At 38.3% G+C, this 21,959-nt stretch overlaps 2 protein-coding genes and 1 long non-coding RNA gene across 6 annotated transcripts in view; 1 reads left to right on the top strand and 2 right to left on the bottom strand.

Moving 5' to 3' along the window:
* The window catches only part of KIAA0586, a 167,523-nt gene that overhangs the window by 138,252 nt on the left and 7,312 nt on the right, over nucleotides 1–21,959 (bottom strand). Inside the window, exons 4-5 of one of the 3 annotated variants that reach the window (XM_003121830.5) lie at nucleotides 19,486–19,628; nucleotides 16,195–18,540 (exon numbers count right to left, since the gene is read on the bottom strand). The exons of 1 other annotated variant lie outside the window; for it this stretch is intronic. In XM_003121830.5, the coding sequence (XP_003121878.3) occupies nucleotides 18,487–18,540; nucleotides 19,486–19,628 (197 nt within the window). In that variant the 3' untranslated portion in view covers nucleotides 16,195–18,486. Of the gene's footprint in view, nucleotides 1–16,194; nucleotides 18,541–19,485; nucleotides 19,629–21,959 lie in introns of those variants that run through there. One more of the 3 variants, XM_084982137.1, reaches the window with a different exon arrangement.
* On the top strand, nucleotides 90–21,267 carry TIMM9 (translocase of inner mitochondrial membrane 9). Of its 2 annotated transcripts, XM_021102666.2 has the most exons (5): nucleotides 90–206; nucleotides 2,971–3,062; nucleotides 16,017–16,081; nucleotides 16,445–16,540; nucleotides 17,910–21,267. In XM_021102666.2, exons 3-5 carry the CDS (start codon nucleotides 16,043–16,045, stop codon nucleotides 18,042–18,044), a joined length of 270 nt encoding a protein of 89 aa, XP_020958325.1. In that variant the 5' UTR covers nucleotides 90–206; nucleotides 2,971–3,062; nucleotides 16,017–16,042; the 3' UTR covers nucleotides 18,045–21,267. The 2 variants fall into 2 exon arrangements, with proteins under 2 accessions (XP_020958325.1, XP_020958330.1); XM_021102671.2 differs by lacking the exon at nucleotides 2,971–3,062.
* On the bottom strand, nucleotides 1,900–5,881 carry LOC146406946 (uncharacterized). The gene is made up of 2 exons (XR_014819859.1): nucleotides 5,801–5,881; nucleotides 1,900–4,309 (listed from the first exon to the last, which is right to left on the bottom strand). It is a non-coding gene; the product is annotated as an uncharacterized LOC146406946 (long non-coding RNA).

The following is a 21,959-nucleotide window of genomic DNA, read 5'->3' as shown; positions in this document are numbered from 1 at the left end:
ATCGGCTTTTCCCTCTAGCGTTTCCGGCATTATAACGAATCAGCGACGAAAGGTATAAGAGTTATTTGACATCGCCATTCCCACGTGTTCTCTTTCATCCAGCGGCTGCGGCGCCCGCCCTGACCCCGACCCTCCGCCCCCAGACTCGACTGGCAGCGCAACCCCCCAGCCTCGTTCTGGTGTCGTGTGCGAGAGCCTGTGCTCAAGTATGGTCTCTTTTCTCTGCCCACAGAGTCCCGGGTTCCCAGGCGGGGGGGCGGCAGGCTATGCTCCGGAAAGGCGACAGGGTCTCTGAAGGAGGCCGCCGCGTGTACTTGGGACCTTGGGGGAGGGGGGGTGCTGCTGAGCCTGGCAGTGCATCTCCTGAGCGGGTGTGGGACCTGCCTCCAAATCCAGCGTCACTGGGGCTAGGGTCGGAATTCAAGGCCCTGAGCCACCTTCAACCCGAGTTTGGGGAGTCGGGTGGTCTTGTCTTGGGATAGTGAATTAGTCTGTAAGCCGTGACCTTGAGCCGAAAAAAAAATTCTCTCTAGACAGAATACCAGGGCCAACACACCTCATCTCATCTGCTAATTTTTGAGGATGCATTACTTAAACGTTTCCTTTTATGCATTACTAAAGGCTTTTTAAAAGACTAATCAAAAAATGTAATCTGATGAAAAGTTAAGTAACAAATTTTATTCTTAGATCTCAGCTGCCTACTTTGAAAAAAGTAGTCTTAGAATTAAAAGGGACCTTAAGGGCTCAGCCTTGGAGAACCCTTTAAATCTTAATGAGTTTCTGTAATTAATTTCAGTTACATTTCCTTCATTATCAGGCTTTCAGGTGGTACCTATTTGTTCACAGCTTGTTTTATAATTTACATGTATTAAAAGGAAAATGATAGTGTCAGTTGTAAGAGACTTTGGAGATGATTTATCTCCCTTATTCTCTAGATGAAACTTGGGTGTGAAATAAAGTTATCTTTCCCTTCTCTAAAGTGTGCTCATAGGTGTAGAAACTCATTAAGATGACTTGAATAAATGAGTTGATCTGGATCTTAAAACCTCTTAATATAAGAGCAGGGGTTTAAACCCAAGTAGTCTTGCCCCCATCTAGTCCAGTGCTCATAGGCTCATCCTTTAGGCCTTGAGGATCTAGTCCAGTGCCCATAGTCCCATCCTTTGTCCTTGAAGCCATTCTTTAAACCAGAGGGTAGTATGTGGTAATCCTTCAAAAATTTTTTTTGCTCTGATTAATAGTAAGATGAATTAGGGTTGCCAGTTAAATCATGCACAATTTCCTAAACCTGCTGCAAATAACCTAAAGTAAAAGGACATGCACTGCTGTGTCATGAGTCACTTCTGTGGCACAGGTTTGATCCCTGGCCCAGGAATTTCCACATGCCGCTCATGTGGCCAAAAACAAATACATAAATAATTAAAAAGTAAAGGGACATGCGATGTTCTACATCAATCTGACAAATTAGTTCAGATCAGTTTAGACATCTGACCTAACAAAGAACAAATAGCCCTAGAACAAAAAACATGGTTCACAAGATTGTTTCATCTCTCTTTTGTTAACATTTTTACTTGTTTGCTTTCTCTTTCCCACTCTCATGTCTCTATATATACATAAATAGACAAACAGTTGGAGGTTTTTTTGCTGAACCATTTACAAGTTGCAGACATCACCTTCAACACTAATTTCTTCAGCATGTATCTCCTTAAGTATATACTATTACATAGCCACAGTGTGACTTATCACACCTAAGTAGATAACATATTCATATTTCTTCACTTATCCCAAAAATGTCTTTAATTTTAACTCAAAAATGTTTTGATTCATAATCCAATCAAACTTCAACAACTATGTTATCATAATTTTTAGTCTTGTAATCTAGAATAGCCTTTATCTGGGTTGTTGTTTTTTTTTTTTTTTTTTTTTCTGGCTTTTTAGGGCCACACCCAAGGCATATGGAGGTTCCCAGGCTAGGGGTCAAATCAGAGCTACAGCTGCCGGTCTACGCCACAGCCACAGCAACACACGGGATTTGAGCCGAATCTGTGACCTACACCACAGCTCATGGCAATGCCGGTCCTTAACCCACTGAGCGAGGCCAGGGATCAAACCTGCATCCTCATGGATGCTAGTCAGGTTCGTTAGCTTCTGAGCCATGAAGGGAACTCCACTGTTTTCTTTATGACTTCAGTTTTTAGAAAAGACCAGTCTAGTTATTGTACAAATTGCCCCACAATGTGGATGTTCCTAATTATTCCCTCATGATCAGAGTCACATCAAACATTTTTGGCAAGAATACCACATAGGTGGTACCACTTCGGTTAAGGTGGTGACTGACAGATCTTCCCAATGTAAAGAGATCTTTTTGCAATAAATAACCTGTGTTCAGTGCTTTGAGACAATGGATATATCCTGTTCCCCAACAACCTATGACCCAGTAGATTTATCATCCATTCATGACCCTTGCCTGAATCACAAGATTACCAATTACCAGTACTAGTCATGCTAAAATCAGAATCAATTTTGGTGGCCAAAGACATCAGAAGAATCAATTCTTGAAAACTAAATCTGAACAGAATTAGAAATTTGGCTCCAGATCTGGTACAAATCTGTATGATTCTAAAAAATGGAGGGTATTCTCTGACACCCCCCCCCCGCCCCCGCCCCATCACATCCTGATTAGTTTAAAATTTTTTTAATGCTCAGATATTTCTGAGAATTGTTTGTCCTTGAGTGTTCACCAAAACATAGGCACATTACCTAGAAAGATAAGGATATTAAGTTATGAAGTATTTTTAATACATAAGCAACACATGCCACAGAATTGTAACCTCAGAATAGACTGAAGGAACTAATTTCACTTATTGAAAAGAGGTTTTCAAAACATGATTTGGCCAGCAGAGGTTTAGATTTCCTCAAATAAACTTTAAGGGGTCTTAGCAGTCATATTATAATCCCCACATTTTTCAGGTAAGAAATCGGGCCTCACTGGAAAAAACACTGAAGCAAAGGTTCGACAACTACTTTTCCAGAACAGAAAGGAAACTCATGCATCAGAAAAGGTTTGAGTTTGATGACTAACATCTCTGCTTACTCTTTTTTTTATGATGATTTTTATTTTTTTCCATTACAGCTGGTTTATCTCTTTACTCTTAAGTTCCCTGGTTTTATGAAAGATTGTGTCTGATGCAAAAATTACCTAGCATTGCTGTAATCATTTTTAAGACTCAAAACAGAGATTCCAAAACTCTCTATCTCATGCCTCCCTCTCCAGGTTTCAGAAATATAACCAGAAGGTATCCCCCGATTGGATATTTGCCTCTGTAATAACAAACATTTGTTTGTAATATGTGGAAATTAGGATCAAATAAAAGGGCAGTCACATTGCTTCTTCCTGTTCTTACTATCCGGTAGTTTGTTAGTCAGCATAACTAATGATTAAATAACTGCAAAATAGAATGCTGGAAGACTTAGAAGACCCAAACTAGCAAGTAAATTTGAAAATCACTTATCCAGTCATCTTCAATATTTTCTAGGAATGACTGCCTACAATTAAGTATACCATGATCTTGATATTGGTGGCTAATGAGAAGAGCTTTGGAGATATAGACAGACTTAAGAAAACTGCTGACTCCTAGCTCTTGAATTCAGTTAGGGGTCTGGGAAGATATTTGAAAAAAATAATCTAACTGAATGATGACTGTAGAGAAAAGGAAATCATACTGTTAATACAGTGGACTTTGAGTAGTAAAATTACTTCTTTTTATTTTCCAAATTCTCAAGAAATAGATTATATTACTCTTATGATAAACTTCATGAGGAAATATGTTGTTAAGGACTATGTATTTAAAGTGAGTTCCAAGAAAATTCATTCAGACATTTGGGGGTGCTCTTCATCCATATCCTGTCAAAGACTTAACAGTTATCCTTGGTCATTCTGAGTTGTATACCAAGGGAGAAGTGACCTAGAGTCAGCACGGTGTTACAAGTCTCTGAAACTTAAACATTTAAAGATTTCATACTTCCTGCCTCTCTGACTTCTGCTTTAAAAAGTCATATTTGTGAATTCTTACTTTATGTGAATTTTAACCTGAAGAAATACCAGGATAGGAATAGGAAAAAGAAACTAATTTGGCATTATAACTATCAAACATGTAAATTTCTAAGGTTTTGTACCAAAGGAAATTAGGTCTTTCTTTTTTGGTGAGACTTGTAAAAAATCCAGTTTGTTGCATGTTCTCTTGTACAGCAAGTACAGCTTAGCAATTCAGAAGACTCAGGGTCTTTGGCTAACCTTTTGTACCTTCACCTAGATGCCTCTTCTTTTTTGCTTTTTGGGGCCGCACTTAGGGCACATGGAGGTTCGCAGGCTAGGGGTCAAATTGGAGCTGCAGCTGCTGGCTGTATTCGAGCCACATCTGCAACCTACACCACAGCTCATGGCAACATCGGATCCTTAACCCACTGAGTGAGGTCAGGGATCGAACCCACAACCTCATGGTTACTAGTCAAGATTCCTTTCCACTGTGCCACAACAGGAACCCCAACATCTAGATGGCTCTTGATAAACCAAGTTCCTTTAATTCTTGTTTTATTGCCCTGGTATTTTTTTTGAGTTCCCACAAAACAAAAGTTTCATTTAAAAACTATTTCCACAAAGTTATCTTACCATTCTTAGATCTTTACAGGCTGTTTTCTGAGTAAGAAGCCAAAAAAACTCTAGTTCTGAACATTTGCTAACATTTACCACACTACACACTATCTTATTCTTTGGCAGGGATTAAAAAGCTGGACAAGCTCAAACTTTTTGAGATTATTGTAGTTTTATATGCAGTTGTAAGAAAAAAGAGTTCCCTTGTGCCATTACCTAGATTTCCACAATGGTAACATCTTACAAAACCATAATACAATATCATAGCCAGGATACTGATATTGATACAGTCAAGATATAGAACATATCCATTTCAAAGTCTCATGTTGCCTTTTTATAGTAACACCTACTTCCCTTCTCCCCCACCCTTTCCTTGACTTTGGCAGCCAGTAATAAGTTCTGCATTTCTGTAATTTTGTCATTTCAAGAATGTTATATAGGAGTTACCATCGTAGCTCAGGGGAAACAAATCTTACCAGCATCCATGAGGACACAGGTTCAATCCCTGGCCTCACTCAGTAGGTTAAGGATCCAGCATTGCCATGATCTGTGGTGTAGGTTGCAGATATGGCTTGGATCTGGTATTGCTGTGGCGTAGGCCAGCAGCTACAGCTCTAATTCAGCCCCTAGCCTGGGAACCTCCATATGCTGCGGGTACAGCCCTAAAGAGACCAAAAAAATGTTATATAAATGGAATCGGGATTGGCTTTTTTCACTCAGCATAATTCTCTAGAGTTTCATCCAGGTTGTTGCATGCATCTGTATCTCATTCCTTTTTATTGCTGAGTAGTAGTCTATAGTATGGGTGTACCAGTTTGTTTAATCATTAACCTGTTCAAGAACTTCTGGATTACTTCCAGTTTTTGACCATTATGAATAAAGTTTCTATTAATATTCGTGTACAGGTTTTTATGTGTGAACATAAGTTTTCATTTCTCAGTGAAAAAAATACCCAGGGGAGTTCCCGTCATGACGCAGCGGTTAACGAATCCGACTAGGAACCATGAGGTTGCAGGTTCGGTCCCTGCCCTTGCTCAGTGGGTTAACGATCCGGCGTTGCCATGAGCTGTGGTGTAGGTTGCAGACGCAGCTCGGATCCTGTGTTGCTGTGGCTCTGGTGTAGGCCAGTGGCTACAGCTCCGATTCGACCCCTAGCCTGGGAACCTCCACATGCTGCAGGAGCGGCCCAAGAAATAGCAAAAAAATGACAAAAAAAAAAAAAAAAAAAAATACCCAGGAATGTAATTGCTGGGTCATATGGTAGTTGTATATTTAATTTTTAACATACTGTCAAACTGTTTATCGGGGCTATATGCTACTACTGGGAATATCTGAGTGATCCAGTTTTTCCTCATTTTCACCAGCATTTTGGCATTGTCACTGTATTTTTTTAATTTAGCCATTCTGATACGTGTGTAAGGCGTATCATTGTGGTTTTGTTTTCCTAATGGCTAATGATGTTGAACATCTTTTCATGTGCATGTCTGCTATCTGTATAGCCTCTTGGTGAAGTGTCTTATGTCTTTTGCCCGTTTTCTAGTTGGGTAATTTGTTTTTACGGTAGAGTCTGCAGACTTCTCTATATTGTCTGAGTATTAGTTCTTTGTCAGATACAGAGTTTGCTTTTGATGCCAAGTCTAAGAACCCTTTGCCCTAAAGCCCACAGATTTTCTATTCTTCCAGAAGTTTTATGTTCTACATTTAAGTCCCAGATCCATTTTGAGGTAATTTCTATATAAAGTGAAAGACTTATTTTGAAGTTAAATCCTGTGGATGTACAGTTATTTCAGCACCATTTGTTGAAAAAGCTTGTCTTTATTTAACTGCTTTTTACTCTTACCAAAAATCGGTTGGGCATATTTATGTGACTTTATTTCTGAGGTCTCAATCCTGTTCTGTTGATCTGTGTGTCTGCTTTTCTACCAATACCATACAATATTGATTACTACAGCTATGTAATAAGTCTTGAAATCAGGTAGACTGATTCCCCATTATTACTCTTTTTTCCAATTTGTATTAAGTCCATTTGTTTTCCATCTAAATTTTAAAATAATCTTTTCTATAAGAAATCTTACTTGGGAACTCAATAGGAATTGCATTAAACCTATATATCAATTTTGGTAAAATTACTATGCTGAATCTTCCAGTCCATGAGCACACTGTCTCTCTCCATTTATTTAGGCCATTGATTTCTTTCATCAGCATTTTGTAGTGTTCAGTATACAAGTCCTATATACAGGCTTTGTTAGATTTACCCTAAGTCTTTTTTATTAAGTGATTATAAATGGTATTGGATTTTTAAATTTCAGTATTCATTTGTTCACTGAAAGTATACAAATACATTTGATTTTTGCATGTTTCTTTTGTATCCTGTGACCTTGCTGAGCTCCCATCTCTCTCTCTGGGTTTCTTTGTAGGTTCTTTGGGATTTTCTACCCTCATAATCGTGTCATCTGCAAAGAGGGAGAGTTTTATTTCCTTCCCATATGTCTATGTGTCTTAATTCCTTTTCTTGCCTTAATGCCCTGGGTAGAACTTCGAGCAGTATGTCAAGTAAAAACAGTAAAAGCAGACATCTGGCCTTACTCACAGAGGGGAAAGTACTCAGTCTTTCACCATCAGCTATATAGAGTAGGGTTTTTTGTAGGTGTTTATTACCAAGTTGAAGTTCTCCTCTCCCTAATTTTCAGAGTAGTTTTTTGTGTGTGTGTTTTTTTTTTAACCATGAATGATTTTGTCAAGTGCTTTTTCTGCATCAATTGGTATAATGATTTTTATTTTTTAGGCTATTAATATGATGGATTATGTTTATTGATTTCAAATGCTGATCTAGCCTTATACCTCTAGTATGAACCGTACTTTTTCAAGGTGTATAGTTCTTTTTATATATTGCTGAATTATATTTGCTATTATTTTGTTAAGGATTTTTATGTCTATTTCATGAAGATGTTTTTCTGTAGTTTTCTTGTTATAACATGAAACTCATGAGTAAGTTGTTATATGATGTTATATATATAGAGAGAGAGAGAGATAGAGAGAGGGTTGTTCTTAGTTCTATTTTCCTTTTTTTTTTTTTAATGGCCATATCTGCAGCATATAGAAGTTCCCAGGCTAGGGATTGAATTGGAGCTGCAGCTGCAGGCCTACACCACAGCCATGGCAACACAGGATCTGAGCTACATCTGTGACCTAGCCTACAGCTTGTGACAATGCCAGATCCTTAACCAACTGAGCCACAACATTAACCTTTTAACTGCAGCGTCTACAGTACTATATCCTGTTTTATTCTTTTTTTTTTCTTTCTTTCTTTTTTTTTTTTTTTTTGTCTTTTCTAGGGCCACACCCACAGCATATGGAGGTTCCCAGGCTAGGGGGTCTCATCGGAGCTGTAGCTGCCAGCCTATGCCAGAGCCACAGCAACTCGGGATCCGAGCCACGTCTGCAACCTACACCACAGTTCATGGCAACACTGATCCTTAACCCACTGAGCAAGGCCAGGGATCGAACCTGCAACCTCATGGTTCCTAGTAGGATTCATTAACCACTCAGCCACGATGGGATTTCCCCCGTTTTATTCTTGATGATAATTAGTGACTTCTTTTTTCCGATGTTAATCAGGCCAGAGATTTGTCTGTTATAGTCTTTTCAGAGAACCAGCTCTTTGTTTCATTGATTTTTTTTGTTTGTTTGTTTTTGGTCTGCTGCTTTTCTGTGTTTATTTTAGTTGACTTTGTTATCATTTCCTTCTACATGCTTTGGGTGGGTTTGTTTTGCTCTTTTTCTAGGTTCCTGAGGTTAAAAAAAAAAAAAAAAAAAAACATAGATTGAGACATTTCCTTTTTAATGTATGCATTTAATACTATAAAATTTTCCTCTTGGTACCAGTTTTTAGCTGTGTCACACAAATTTTAATATGCTCTATTTTTAGTTTCATTCAGTTCAGTGATTTTTTTAAAAATTTCCCATGGAGTTCCCGTCGTTGCTTAGTGGTTAACAAACCCGACTGGCATCCATGAGGACTCGGGTTTGATCCCTGGCCTCACTCAGTCGGTTAAGGACCTGGAGTTGCCTTGAGCTGTGGTGTAGGTCGCAGACACAGCTCACATCCTTTATTGCTTTGGCTCTGGTGTAGGCCAGTGGCTACAGCTCCAACTCGACCCCTAGCCTGGGAACCTCCAAATGCCGCCAGTAAGGCCCTAAAAGACAAAAAAAAAAAAAAAAAAATTTCCTTGAGATTTCCTCTTTGATTCATAGGTTATCTACAAGTATATTGTTTATTTTCAGTATGTTTTGATTTTCCTCTTACCTGTTACTGACTTCTAGTTTCATTCCACTGTGATCTGAGAACAGACTCTGTATGATTTCAGTTTTTTTAAATTTATTAAGGCTAGTTTATGACCCAGGATATGGTTTATCTTGGTATGTGTTCCATGAGCACTTGATAAAAAATGTGTATTCTGTGGTATTGGGTGAAATGTTCTATAAATATAGATTTTATCCTGTTAGTTGATGGTGTTTTTCTATATCCTGTGAATTTTCTTTGAGTGGTTCTATCAATTGTTTAGAGAGGGATGTTTAAGTCTCTTAACTATATTTGTCTTTTTCTCCTTCCAGTTCTCTTTACGTATTTTTCAGCTGTTTTTCATGCACACTTATTTAAATGTACTGTGTCATCTTGATGGGTTGACCCTTAATGTCCTTTTCTGTCTCTGATAATTCTTTTGCTCTGAAGTCTTTTTTTTTTTTTTTTTTTTTTGCCTTTTCTGGGGCCACTCCCACGGCATATGGAGGTTCCCAGGCTAGGGGTCTAATCGGAGCTGTAACTACTGGCCTATGCCAGAGCCACAGCAACGTGGGATCCGAGCCACATCTGCGACCTACACCACAGCTCATGGCAACGGGATCCTTAACCCACTGAGCAAGGTCAAGGATTGAACCCGAAACCTCATGGTTCCTAGTCAGATTCATTAACTACTGAGCCACGATGGGAACTCCTGCTTAGTCTGATATTAATATGTCTACTATTTAGATTGACATTTGCATGGTAAATCTTTTTCCATCCTTTTGTTTTCAACCTGTCTATATCATTGTATTTGTAGTTTCTTAGAGACAATTATCAACATATACTTCATTATTTCTTTAATTCACTCTGCCAGTCTTTCTTTTAATTGATTATTTAGACCAATTATATATAATGTAATTGTTTATCAAGGCTTAGATGTGCTTTTTTTTTTTTTTGGCACTCTGCAACATACAGAGTTCCTTGGGCCAGGGATCAGATCCAAGCCATAGTTGCAGTATAAACCAAAGCTGTAGCAATGCCAGATCCTTAACCCACTGTGCCAGGTGGGGGATCAAACCTGTGTCCCACTGCTCCCAAGACACTACCAATCCCATTGCACAACAGCAGGAACTCCAGATGTTCTGTTTTATTTTTTGTCTTCTGTTCAGGTTTTGTTTCTTTTTTCTTGCCTTCCTGAGGATTATTTGAATATTTCTTGGAATTCCATTTGGATTAATTAATCTGTTTTTGAGTGTATCTCTTTATGTATCTTTTTTGGTGGTTGCTCTAGGTATTACATGTTATATACAAAGCTTATCAGCCTAATGGTGTCAGCATATTACCAGTTTCAGTGAAATGTGGAAGCCTTGCCTCCCTTTACCTTGCCCATTTATAACATACATTTAGAACCACATTAGACAATTTTATAATTTTTTCTTCAACTGTCAAACATAATTTAGGAAACTTGAAAGGAAAGTATACTGTACCTACTTAGAGTTTTTATTACTCTGTTGTTCCTTCTTGATGTTCCAAGTCCCCTTTTATCATTTTCATTCTGCTTAGAACTTTAATCCTTTATTTTAGCTCTGCTGGCAACAGATTCTCTTAGTTTTTCTTCACTTGACAATGTCTTCATTTCATCTTCATTCTTGAAGAATTTTTTTGCTAGATAGTGGTTTCTGAGTTGACTGATGAGAAATCTGCTGTCCTAATTGTTTTTCTCCTATAGATAAGGTGTTGCTTTTTCTTTTGTAGCTTTCAAAATTTTTTTGTCTTTTAGATGTTGACTATGCCATATCTTGATGCAGATTTGTGTTTATGCTCTTTGGAATTCAATTCAGTCTTGAGTCTGTGAGCTTTTCTCTTGCCAAATTTGGGGAGTTTTCAGCGATTATTTCTTCTAGTACTTTAACAGCACTGTCCTTTCTCTTCTTCCAGGACTCTAATAAAACAAATGTTATGGAGTTCCTGCTGTGGTGCAATGGATTAAGATTCTGTCTGCAGTGGCTCCTTTAAGGATCTGGAATTGCCTCAGCTGTGGCTTGGATTCAATCCCTGGCCTGGGAACTTCCATATGCCATGGGTGAAACCCTAAAATTTAAAAAAAAAATTTTTTTTAAAGTTAGATCTTTTGTTATAGTAATACAGACCCCTGGTACTTGTCCTTTTTTTATTTTCTTTTTCTGTTATTCAGATTGAATAATTATATTTTTTAATTTCCAGTTCACAGCTTCCTCTGTTCTGCTGTTGATTTTGTTTATTGAGCTTATTTTTTCTATTTTTCACTTCTTAAAATTTCCATTTAGTTCTTGATATCTTCTATTTCTTTGCTAAGACTTTATATATTTTTTTCATTTTGTTTCAAACAATTGCTCATTGAAGTTTTTTTTATAATCACAATTTTTTAAAATCTTTGTCAGATAATTCTAAATCTGCCATCTCAGTGTTGAACAACTTTTTTGTTTGAGATCTTAGTTCTTTTTTTTTTTTTTGTCTTTTTTTTTTTTTTTTTTTTTTGTCTTTTTGTCTTTTTGTCTTTTGTTGTTGTTGTTGCTATTTCTTGGACCACTCCCGCGGCATATGGAGGTTCCCAGGCTAGGGGTTGAATCGGAGCTGTAGCCACCAGCCTACGCCAGAGGCACAGCAACGCAGGATCCGAGCCGCGTCTGCAACCTACACCACAGCTCACGGCAACGCCGGATCGTTAACCCACTGAGCAAGGGCAGGGACTGAACCTGCAACCTCATGGTTCCTAGTCGGATTCGTTAACCACTGCGCCACGACGGGAACTCATGAGATCTTAGTTCTTAGTATGAGTTTGTTTTTGTTTTTTGCTTCTTAGGGCTGCACCTGCAGCATATGGAGGTTCCCAGGCTAGGGGTCAAATCCAAGCTACAGCTGCCAGCCTATACCACAGCCACAGCAACATGGGATCCAAGCCACATCTGTGACCTACACCATAGCTCATGACAATGCCAGATCCATGACCCACTGAGTGAGGCCATAGGTTGAACTGACATTCTCATAGATACTAGTCAGATTCATTTCTGTTGCGCCACAACAGGAACTCCTGTTTTTGTTTTTTAATCTAGATGTTTTGCATCCTGTGTTATGAGACTCCAGATCTTATTTAAACTTTCTCTTCTAGCTGGCTTCTTTTTTTTTTTTTTTTGTCTTTTCTTTGCTATTTCTTGGGCCGCTCCCTCGGCATATGGAGGTTCCCAGGCTAGGGGTCAAATCAGAGCTGTAGCCACTGGCCTACGCCAGAGCCACAGCAACGCGGGATCCAAGCCGCGCCAGCAACCTACACCACAGCTCACGGCAACGCCGGATCATTAACCCACTGAGCAAGGGCAGGGACCAAACCCACAACCTCATGGTTCCTAGTCGGATTCATTAACCACTGTGCCACGACAGGAACTCCCTAGCTGGCTTCTTTTAACACTGCTCCATTAGAGGAGGGGGGCACCTCATTGCTGCCAGATGAGATTCTTAGAAGCCCAGGTTCCTCAGTCTGTTGCTTGATTGGGGGGGGGGGTGTTGGGAGGATGTTCATTTCTACTGGGTGAGAGTAGAGGTTAGGGCTCTCTACTAGGCCTTCATTGGTATCTCCCAATAAGGCACTCCAAAAGACTGGAGTGCCTCATTACTGCTCCCCACATGGCCTCCACTGACACCACAGGGAGGGTATGTGGCCTCATTACCATGAGGCAGTATGCAAGTATTGCATCTCAACTAGGCCTCCTTTGATATCACCCCAGAGGGGAGGGAGAAATTTCTTCTTTGCTGATAACTGAGCTGGAGGTCCAGGCCCCCATGTAATTTACATTGATACTTGAGGAGGGGTTCTTATTATTGCCCAGTAATATTTAAAGTCTCTGCTCCCTAATCACCCTTCTCTGACACTACTCTGGAGTGGGAGATAGAGTGTCTCCTTGCTGTCAAGAGAGGATGAAAGTCAACCTGGCTTATGCTGATGTGGATGGGGATTAGAGCCAGTTTTTTTCTGTATTTTCCTGGAGTACAGCAATTACAGCCTAAAAGTCTTACAGGCTTCACCTTTCCTATAAGCTAGAGAGAGCGGGGGGGGGGGGGGGGGGGCTTTTTTTTTTTTCAGTGCCCCCCACCGAGCATTTGCAGATTGCCACCTTCTTCAGCTCCAAGCTTGTGATATATGAGAACCAAAAATGGAAGAGAATTCACCACTGTGTTGTTTCTTAGGTTTCAAGAGCCCTAGCTAGTATACTTTCTTCTCTCTACTTTTTAGTCTTAGGTTTGTCTTATGTGTATTGTCCAGGGGTTTAGTTGTAATTAATGAGAGGAACAGGGAAAAGGACATCTACCCCATCTTCACAGAAACACAAGTCCTAAGCCTCTCTGTACGATGTACTTAGAGAATCCTACTTTTTTGACTAGTTAGTGGTATTTTATAACAGCCACAAAAATATATCTTACCTCAGAAGTATGGCTGGTATCATAACTAGCACAGTACTTGGTACAGTAAATAAATGTTTACTGAATGAAATCTATCCCTACCTACCCATATCTAACAGGACAGTAACTGCTAATAACCTCAAATTATACATGTCTGAAGTTGATACTAACGATGCAATAATTCGGTTTGCACGTCTATGCAGTTCAGTAGTTAAAAGGGTATGGGAATCAGTGTTTCATGACTTAAGTGAGCTAAGAGTAACTATAATCAAAATACCTTACCTGGAACATACCAGTGATGATAGGCAACAGCAATTCCTGAAAATTTGTGACCTTCAGTTAATTCTTGGTTTGGTTTGGTTTGGTTTGGCTTGGTTTGGTTTGGTTTGGTTTGGTTTTTAGGGCTGCAAGTACAGCATATGGAAGTTCCCAGGCTAGGGGTCGCATTGGAGCTGTAGCCGCCAGTCTACACCATAGCCACAGAAATGCCAGATCCGAGCCGCATCTGCAATCCACACCACAGCTCATAGCATCGCCGGGTCCTTGACCCACTGAGCAAGGCCAGGGATCGAACCTGCGTCCCCATGGATGCTGGTTGGATTCGTTTCTGCTGAACCACAACAGGAACTTCCCTGGTATTTTTCAGGTGGTTTATCTGGTTAAAATATATATATATATAATTTATAAAGCTGAAAAATAAAATAGCAATAAAGAGCATTCCTGTTGGGAGTTCTCATTGTGGTGCAGCAGAAACAAATCCAACTCTAGGAACCATGAGGTTGCAGGTTCAATCCCTGGCCTGGCTCAGTGGGTTAAGGATCCAGTGTTGCCATGAGCTGTGATGTAGGTCGCAGACGTGGCTGGGATCCTGTGTTGCTGTGGCTGTGGCTGTGACTGTGGCCATGGCCAGCAGCTGTAGCTCCATTTAGACTCCTAGCCTGGAAGTCTCCAAATGCTGCAGGTGCAGCCCTAAAGAAAAGAAAAGAAGCATTCTTGTTAACTTTGTAGTTATTTAGGTGTTTGTTATGGAACACTAGTTGCCTGAATGTTGGCCTGATCTAAAACCTCTAGTGCATTGTTTGTAGCAGATAGAGAAGTTTTAGTAGAAAAGACAGTTTATAACCTGTTACTACTAAATCAAAGATTGTCTGATGTATGGACAGTTACACATTTGGCATGAGACTAGGATAGCAAATAGAAAAGAACTGGTGCTGTCCCTTGCATGTGGAAAAAAATTTCTTAAATGACAGTAATATTCATGAACATACAGGGTAAGGGCAAAAGAGGGGGGGGAGAGAGAATTCCTGCTGTGGCACATCAGGTTAAGGATCTGACGTTGTCTCTGTGGCAACATGGGTTTGATCCCTGGCTCAGCACAGTAGGTTAAGGATCTGGTATTGCACAGCTGTGGCGCAGGTCACAGCTGCACCTTGGATTTGATCCCTGGCCCAGGAACTTCCATGTGCCACAGGTGCAGCCAAAAAAAAAAAAAAGAGGGAAGGAAGAGGGAAGGGTGTATACATGGTTGAGAGTGCTGGAACAGAATTACCATTGATTGTATTTGTTAATCAAAGTAAGAATTAATTTTTTATGATAACGGCATACATACACTTTGCCCTAAACTTGAATTTCCTACTTAATCTCCACATAAACTTTATGAAAATTTTGTGCTTTTCCAGTCACTTTAAATAATAATTGATGAGCTAATAAGAAATGATATACACATCCACTTATGAAACTCAAGGAAAGCTAAATAAAATGCATAGAAATTCTGTTAGTCTACAGTATACATGATTAGCATTTGCTTATTCTTCCTTTTATATGTTTAATTTCTATTTTAAACAGGTTTGTTTTATGCAGACCTTTTATAGAAAGATGTTCATTTTAGAATTAACCAGGATGGAATAAGTAAAAAATGTGATCCATTCTTATATCAGAATTAACTGAGCCTGGGTCCCCCATTTAGGATATGTGGAAATTGCAGTAATTCAGAAAGGCCTTTTGACTCCCTTATCTTTATTTCTCTATTGTCCCCAAGTTAGATTGCAAATGTCATATATTCAGAAGCTTTTGGGAAGTCTCTGTGATTACCCATTTTGAACTGTAGAACATAAACTTCTGTAACTTCCTTTTAGAGTGTTTTAGAGCTCTGACTCATTAGCACTGTTGATTTATAAATGGATGGTGTTTGTTAATGACTAAAGCCTTTTCATTTACTAGAGATAGTAAAATGATCTTTAGTAGAACAGGTCTACATTGCTAGCAACCAGTGAAATAGTTTATTTAAGTACTTTTAGAAAGATACCAGCGATCTCTTTCCCATAAAACCTACTATAAATGGGGCTTTAACATGCGGCTTTGCAAGGTAACAGAGCAAACTGTCTTATAATTGGAGATTTAGATAGACAGGGCTTTGGGGTCTATCTAAAAAATCTAATTCTAAACCATAATGTTCTTATTAATGAGCTGGGAGATTGGATGGTGGCATATAATTACATTATCAGTTAGAAATTTATAAAATATGAGAATAATAATTTCAGGTAGACTTGTTTCAATTCTATTTTCATAATCTGTTCTTGTTTTGATTACCTAACTCTTCAGCTAAAAACATTTGAATACATACTGACAAACTTTTTACTTTTAAATCAGGTGACTTATAAACGTACCAAAAGAATATGGCTACACAAATACCAGAATCTGATCAGATAAAACAGGTAAGGTATTATAATTAAGGGAAAAACGATTTTGAAAAAAATTTAAGGTACTACTGAATACAACTTATCAGTGATCTCCCAAAATAACTATATTTCATTTCTACAAATGAATAATAAATGATATGAAACATGTTTATTTTTCAGGTAATTTGAAAGATAATCCAGGAAAGAACAGACATTCAGCTACAAAATCTGACTATACTTTGTAGGCCATATTATGCACATCATACTACATATCCATTCAAGCTTGCAAAAGAATTTTTGAGTTCAAATATTATAGGATGTTTTGCCTGAATACATCAGTAATTAAAACATCTTTGTTTTGAAAATCATATGTTAAAGGACCTTCTCATTTGTTTGTAGTTTAAGGAATTTCTTGGAACCTACAATAAACTTACAGAAACCTGCTTTTTGGACTGTGTTAAAGACTTCACAACAAGAGAAGTAAAACCTGAAGAGGTATGAAGAGTGTTGCCTATTCAGATTCTCTAAGCTCATCATAAATAATATAAATTGGATCCTCCTAAGCATTTTGCTTGTTTCTAATTATTATAGGAACTTAGCCTACCTTTTGTATGTTCCATTGCTCAGAGGACATGAAGCAGCCAAGGACTCATTGAGTTTAATTATGACATTGAGTTTAATTATGCCAAATTTAATATGAGAGCTACATTGAACTATGGCAGACTTTTTTAGACAATATGTCTAGGACTTGCTGAATATATTGTTCTGTTAGCAAAGTTTTGTTTTTTTTTTTTTTTTAAAGAGTCTCACCCGAGGCACATAGAAGTTCCCAGGCCAGGGGCTGAACTGGAGCTGCAGCTGACAGCCTACGCCACAGCAATGTGGGACCCAAGCCATGTCTATGACCTACACCACAACTTAGGGCAATGCCGGATCTTTAACCCACATAAGCGAGGTCAGGGACCAAACCAGCATCCTCATAGATACTATTTGTTTGTTACCACTGAGCCACAATGAGAATTCCTTAAAGATTCTTAATAATTAGCTTTTGGTCAAGATGGCCAGGCTAGAGAAACTTGACATGACTTTCCTATCTGACCCTGAGAGCTCAGATTAATTCTGGAAAAAGAGCTTGAATCTGGTGGCTCATATTGGGTAGACTCCAAAAAAAACCCACTATAAGTTTTCACTTTTAATATCTTCTTTAAAACATTTACATATTGGCTAAAAGTGACATAAACTTCCTCCTGTATAAGGTACTAATAAACATTCATGCCAAGAACTTAACATATAACTGATAATCAATAAGTTTTGTTGGAGTTCCCATCATGGCTCAGTGGTTAACAAACCCGACTAGTATCCATGAGGACATGGGTTTTTGATCCCTGGCCTCGCTCAGTGGGTTAAGGATCCGGTGTTGCCGTGAGCTGTGGTATAGGTCACAGACGTGGCTTGGATCTGGCATTGCTGTGGCTCTGGCATAGGCTGGCAGCTATAGCTCCGATTTGACCCCTAGCCTGGGAACCTCCATATGCCATGGGTGCGGCCCTAAAAAGACAAAAAAGTAAAAAGTTGAAATTAGAGTGTTGAGAGTGGAGTTTCTTATTAAAAAGGCACAAACCTGCTACTGGGCCTACATTTTAACAATTGGAATAAGAGATGAACATGTGGGATTTCAGTTAATATTGAAACATGACTGCAAAAAATCTATTAACAATTGAAAGCTATGATCACATGCTACTCATTAACACCATTTAATTCTCAGATACATTCAAAGAAAAGTAACCACTGGTTATTCTTTTTGAATACATGCATTTTTAAAATTAATATTTTTATGTTGCCTCTTGGATCTTTTTATTCCTAGAACACCTGTTCAGAACATTGCTTACAGAAATATTTAAAAATGACTCAGCGAATATCCATGAGATTTCAGGAATATCATATTCAGCAAAATGAAGCCCTGGCTGCCAAAGCAGGACTCCTTGGTCAACCACGATAAAGAAGTCCTGATGGATGGACTTTTGATGAAAAGTGACAAAAGCTGTTGCACTGGAAATGAGGATTCACCTGATAGAATCCCCTGAAAGCAGCATCTACCATGTTAAGCCATCTGTCATAAACAGCAAATGGAAACCACTGGAGAAACATAATTGCTATTTACCGGAAATAATCAAAATAGAAGGTCTTATTGTTCAGTAAAAGTAGTGAGATACAACACTTGTTGAGGCCTTAAGATTCAGCAGCTTGGTCACTTGATTAGAAAAAATAAACCATTGTTTCTTTGACGTGACTGTTAATTTTAAAGCAAAATATGTGTTCAATCATGTATGAGATAGAAAAAAATTTTTATTGCTAAAAGTGAAATAAATGGAAATATCACTGAACAGCTGTTTATATAGTACCATGGGTATTATGACTGGACTGTGGACACGAAGTGATTTTCAATCAGGATCATCCTCCAAGCATTCCTGCTCATTCATATCTGCCTCAAATTGCTGGTAAATACATAAAATAGTTACTTGCTAATCATTTCAATGCACAATCCTTTTCTTGGCTCCCTTCCTGTGTCAGGGTGAGCACTACACATTTTTGTCCTAGCTACAATTTCATGTATCTTCAGGAAACATCCCATCTGAGACTAGCTTGCGAATGTTTAAGAGCTGATTATTGTGCTTTAGTGGAGACTGTGTTGTTCAAAAGCTGAGAATCCAACATGAATGATTCCAAGTTAAACCAATAATATACGGTATATTCTCAGCCACTGCATGTGACCAATGTAATAAAAAGTAAACCAAAGTAGTGTCTTATAGCTAAGTGAATTCTAAAACAAATCCAAGCCCTTGTCCCAGCACGAAATTCTAGTTGATGCGTAAGTACACCCAGCAGTTTGGTATCAAATGAAATATACTCACAAGCCAGTTTATTAATAGGTATCAGTCCACTTATATTTACCAATCTAACTTGTACTTAAGAGAATACTAACTGGCCTATGTGTTTAAATTTACCAAAGTGATTTCTATGTTTTATCACATTATTGGAAAGTAGAAGTGTTATTCTACTTTGATGATTTATATTTTTCTGTGTTACATCTGATTTTTAAGCCAGTAGATCATTTAATAATACCATTTAACTTATAAGCCTCTGTTGACATTGCAATCAATAGTTTTGATATCTTTCAAAGTACAGAGATAAATGATAACAATGCTATCTTTAAAGTTGAAATGTTGAGACATGCCTAATACCCAACAAAATATACAATTACAGTCAAAGGAACATGAAAGAATAAGCTTAATCTTATGAAAAGCAAACAAAAATTCAGAGACTTTACTCATTTGAAACTTTGGGCCATTCACACACATACTTTGCTCTTTTTTGTAATCAAGCCCAACATGTTTATTTACTGTGTTCATTTCACAAAAGATAATTAAGTATTTGCTTACCTGGCAAATAAGGGGAATTTTGTGCAACAGCATCTCAAATACCTTGGGAGGAAGTGTGTGTTTGAAAACTTTCAGAAGTTCCTGTGGTTGGCCACACACCAAAAGGGCATTGCTGAGGTGTTCAACCCCCATTTGATGTTCTCCTGAAACATAAAGTTTACAACAAAATTTTAAAGTTCTTCAAAATGTACATTCTACAAATTACCAAGAAAGCACCAAGCATTAAAACTACACAAGCTTTTAAAACTAGACTAGACAAGTCTCAAAAAGAGTAAAGAGTATAAAGGGGAAATTTTTGAGCTGCCAATTAGATTCATTGTGGTCAAATTGCAATGAGAACAACTTTGTGACCCTAATTGCTTTTTTCTTTTGTCTTTTTAGGGCCGAACCCATGGTATATGGAAGTTCTCAGGCTAGGGATCAAGTTGGAGCTGCAGCTGCCAGCCTACACCACAGCCACAGCAACGAGGGATCCAAGCCGCGTCTGACCCACACCATAGCTCTTGGCAATGCCAGATTCTTAACCCACTGGTGGAGGCCAGGGATTGGATCCATGTCCTCATGGATACTAGTCGGGTTTCTCACTGCTGAGCCACCACAGGAATGCCCCCAAATTACTATTTAAAAGTGCACTCTGCATTGGAAATGCTCATGTTCTGCAATGTGGGTATGCAAGAGGGAGGGATTGAGTTTTTTAAAAAGGTTATGAAACGTCTTGGTGTTTTAGTTTAATGAGATTTTAAAAATAGACTGTATTATCAAAGAAATGAATCAAGATTTAGTGCAACATGAATTACATATCCAGGGGAAGAAAAGAGATTTATGAACTTAGATTTCTAAGTGGTTTTGAGTTTAGGATGATAACATGAAGAGTGGAAATTAACAATGGACTTTCTATTTAAGCTAAAACATGGTATCGCTTAGTCTCACTACCTGATTTTAGGAAACAGAGGCAAAGATCAGTGAAATAATTTGAGGTTTCAAAGGTAATTAAAATGCTAGAATTAGGAGTTCCTAATTCTGTGGCTTAGCAGGTTAAGGATCTGGCATTGCCCCTGCTGTGGCACAGGTTTGATCCCTGGCCCAGGAATTTCTACATGCTCCCAGGTGCAGCAAAAAGGCCTGAATTAGTAATAGAACCTAATTTTCTAAACCCTGTGACTACAGTGTGCTGCCTCTCTTCAGGTGTATCCAATAATAGATGAGATTTTGACATATTTAACATAAATAGGAAAAAACACTTTGTATAAAACCTTTCAAAGAAAGAAAAATATATAATAGTGCCTGCTTTTAAGCTGATGGTACTAATGTGACCCAAACACAATAATCAATTTGGTTAATTGGGTCAACCAACCAATAAATCAAATCAGCTTGTCAGAAATTTCTATAAAATTTTTTGGCTCTTTGGTCCTCCTGGTTATATAGCCACAAACAATTGAGAGGGCTACCTGGCAGCAAAGTAGTGAAAATAGGGGTGGTTGCAAAAGGGAGTGGAGATTAGAGAAAACCGGGTGAAAAACTATTCCATCAGAACACTGGTTCTCAACTAGTGTATTGTAACAACCTACAGAGGTTTAAAGAATACTGATGCCTAGGTCCCACCCCAGGGATTCTTATTTAATTGGTCTGGGGTTTGGTGGGGATTTAAAGAATAAGCAGCCAAGATAAGAACTGCATTAGAAGTAAAATACAGTGAAGTATATAACCCTAAAAGTGCTAATTTGGGGGGGGGGGTCACAAAAATAATGTTATTGTCTTAGAAATAAAGATTTTTGAACTCAAGTTTACAGTTTTTGTTTTCATCATCTCAATATTTGTAACATATCCACCTCTAACTATACTATTTATATGATAGCACCTAAAAATAAAATGTAATAAATTATTTTTCTTTTTATTTATAATCCATAATCTTCTACTCCATATTTACACTCAAAAAATGTTAAGGCTGAAAGGTTCCATTTTTATATTATCTACCATCATTTCACCTACAAATAATGTGAATTTTCCTCAAGTCTTTTTTTTTTTTTCTTCTGGCCACACCCACAGCATGAAAAAGTTCCAGGACCAGGGAGCAAACCTGAACCATACTAGTAACAACATTGGATCCTTAACCCTCTGAGCCACCATGGAACTCCACAGTTTCCTCAAATTTATCTGGAGTTAGGTGGGGATAAATTATAATTCAAAATACAGTTCATGGCCATTAAGTGCAAGGTGCCCTCACAGGTATCACTATATTAGCTACAATCTAAGAATGGTCATTCATAATAATTTTACCATCAAAAACAAGTAATTATTGGATTTCCCTTGCAGTACGGTGTTTTAAGGATTTGACATTGTCACTGCAGCATCTCAGGTTGTTGATGTAGCATAGGTTTAATCCCTAGCCTGGGAACTTCCACATGCCATGAGTGTAGCCCCCCCCCCAAAAAAAGTAATTCTTTTATTAAGAATACATTAAGGCAGCAAAATTT

This window comes from Sus scrofa, chromosome 1 (genome assembly GCF_054392235.1).
Source record: "Sus scrofa isolate SSC_HxYL_T2T_F1_AM1 chromosome 1, Sscrofa_HxYL_maternal_Yorkshire_Landrace_v2.0, whole genome shotgun sequence".
In the NCBI taxonomy this organism is placed as follows: Eukaryota; Metazoa; Chordata; class Mammalia; order Artiodactyla; family Suidae; genus Sus; species Sus scrofa.
Note: the sequence above shows the minus strand (reverse complement) of the source record. Positions and strands in the feature narration are given on the sequence as shown.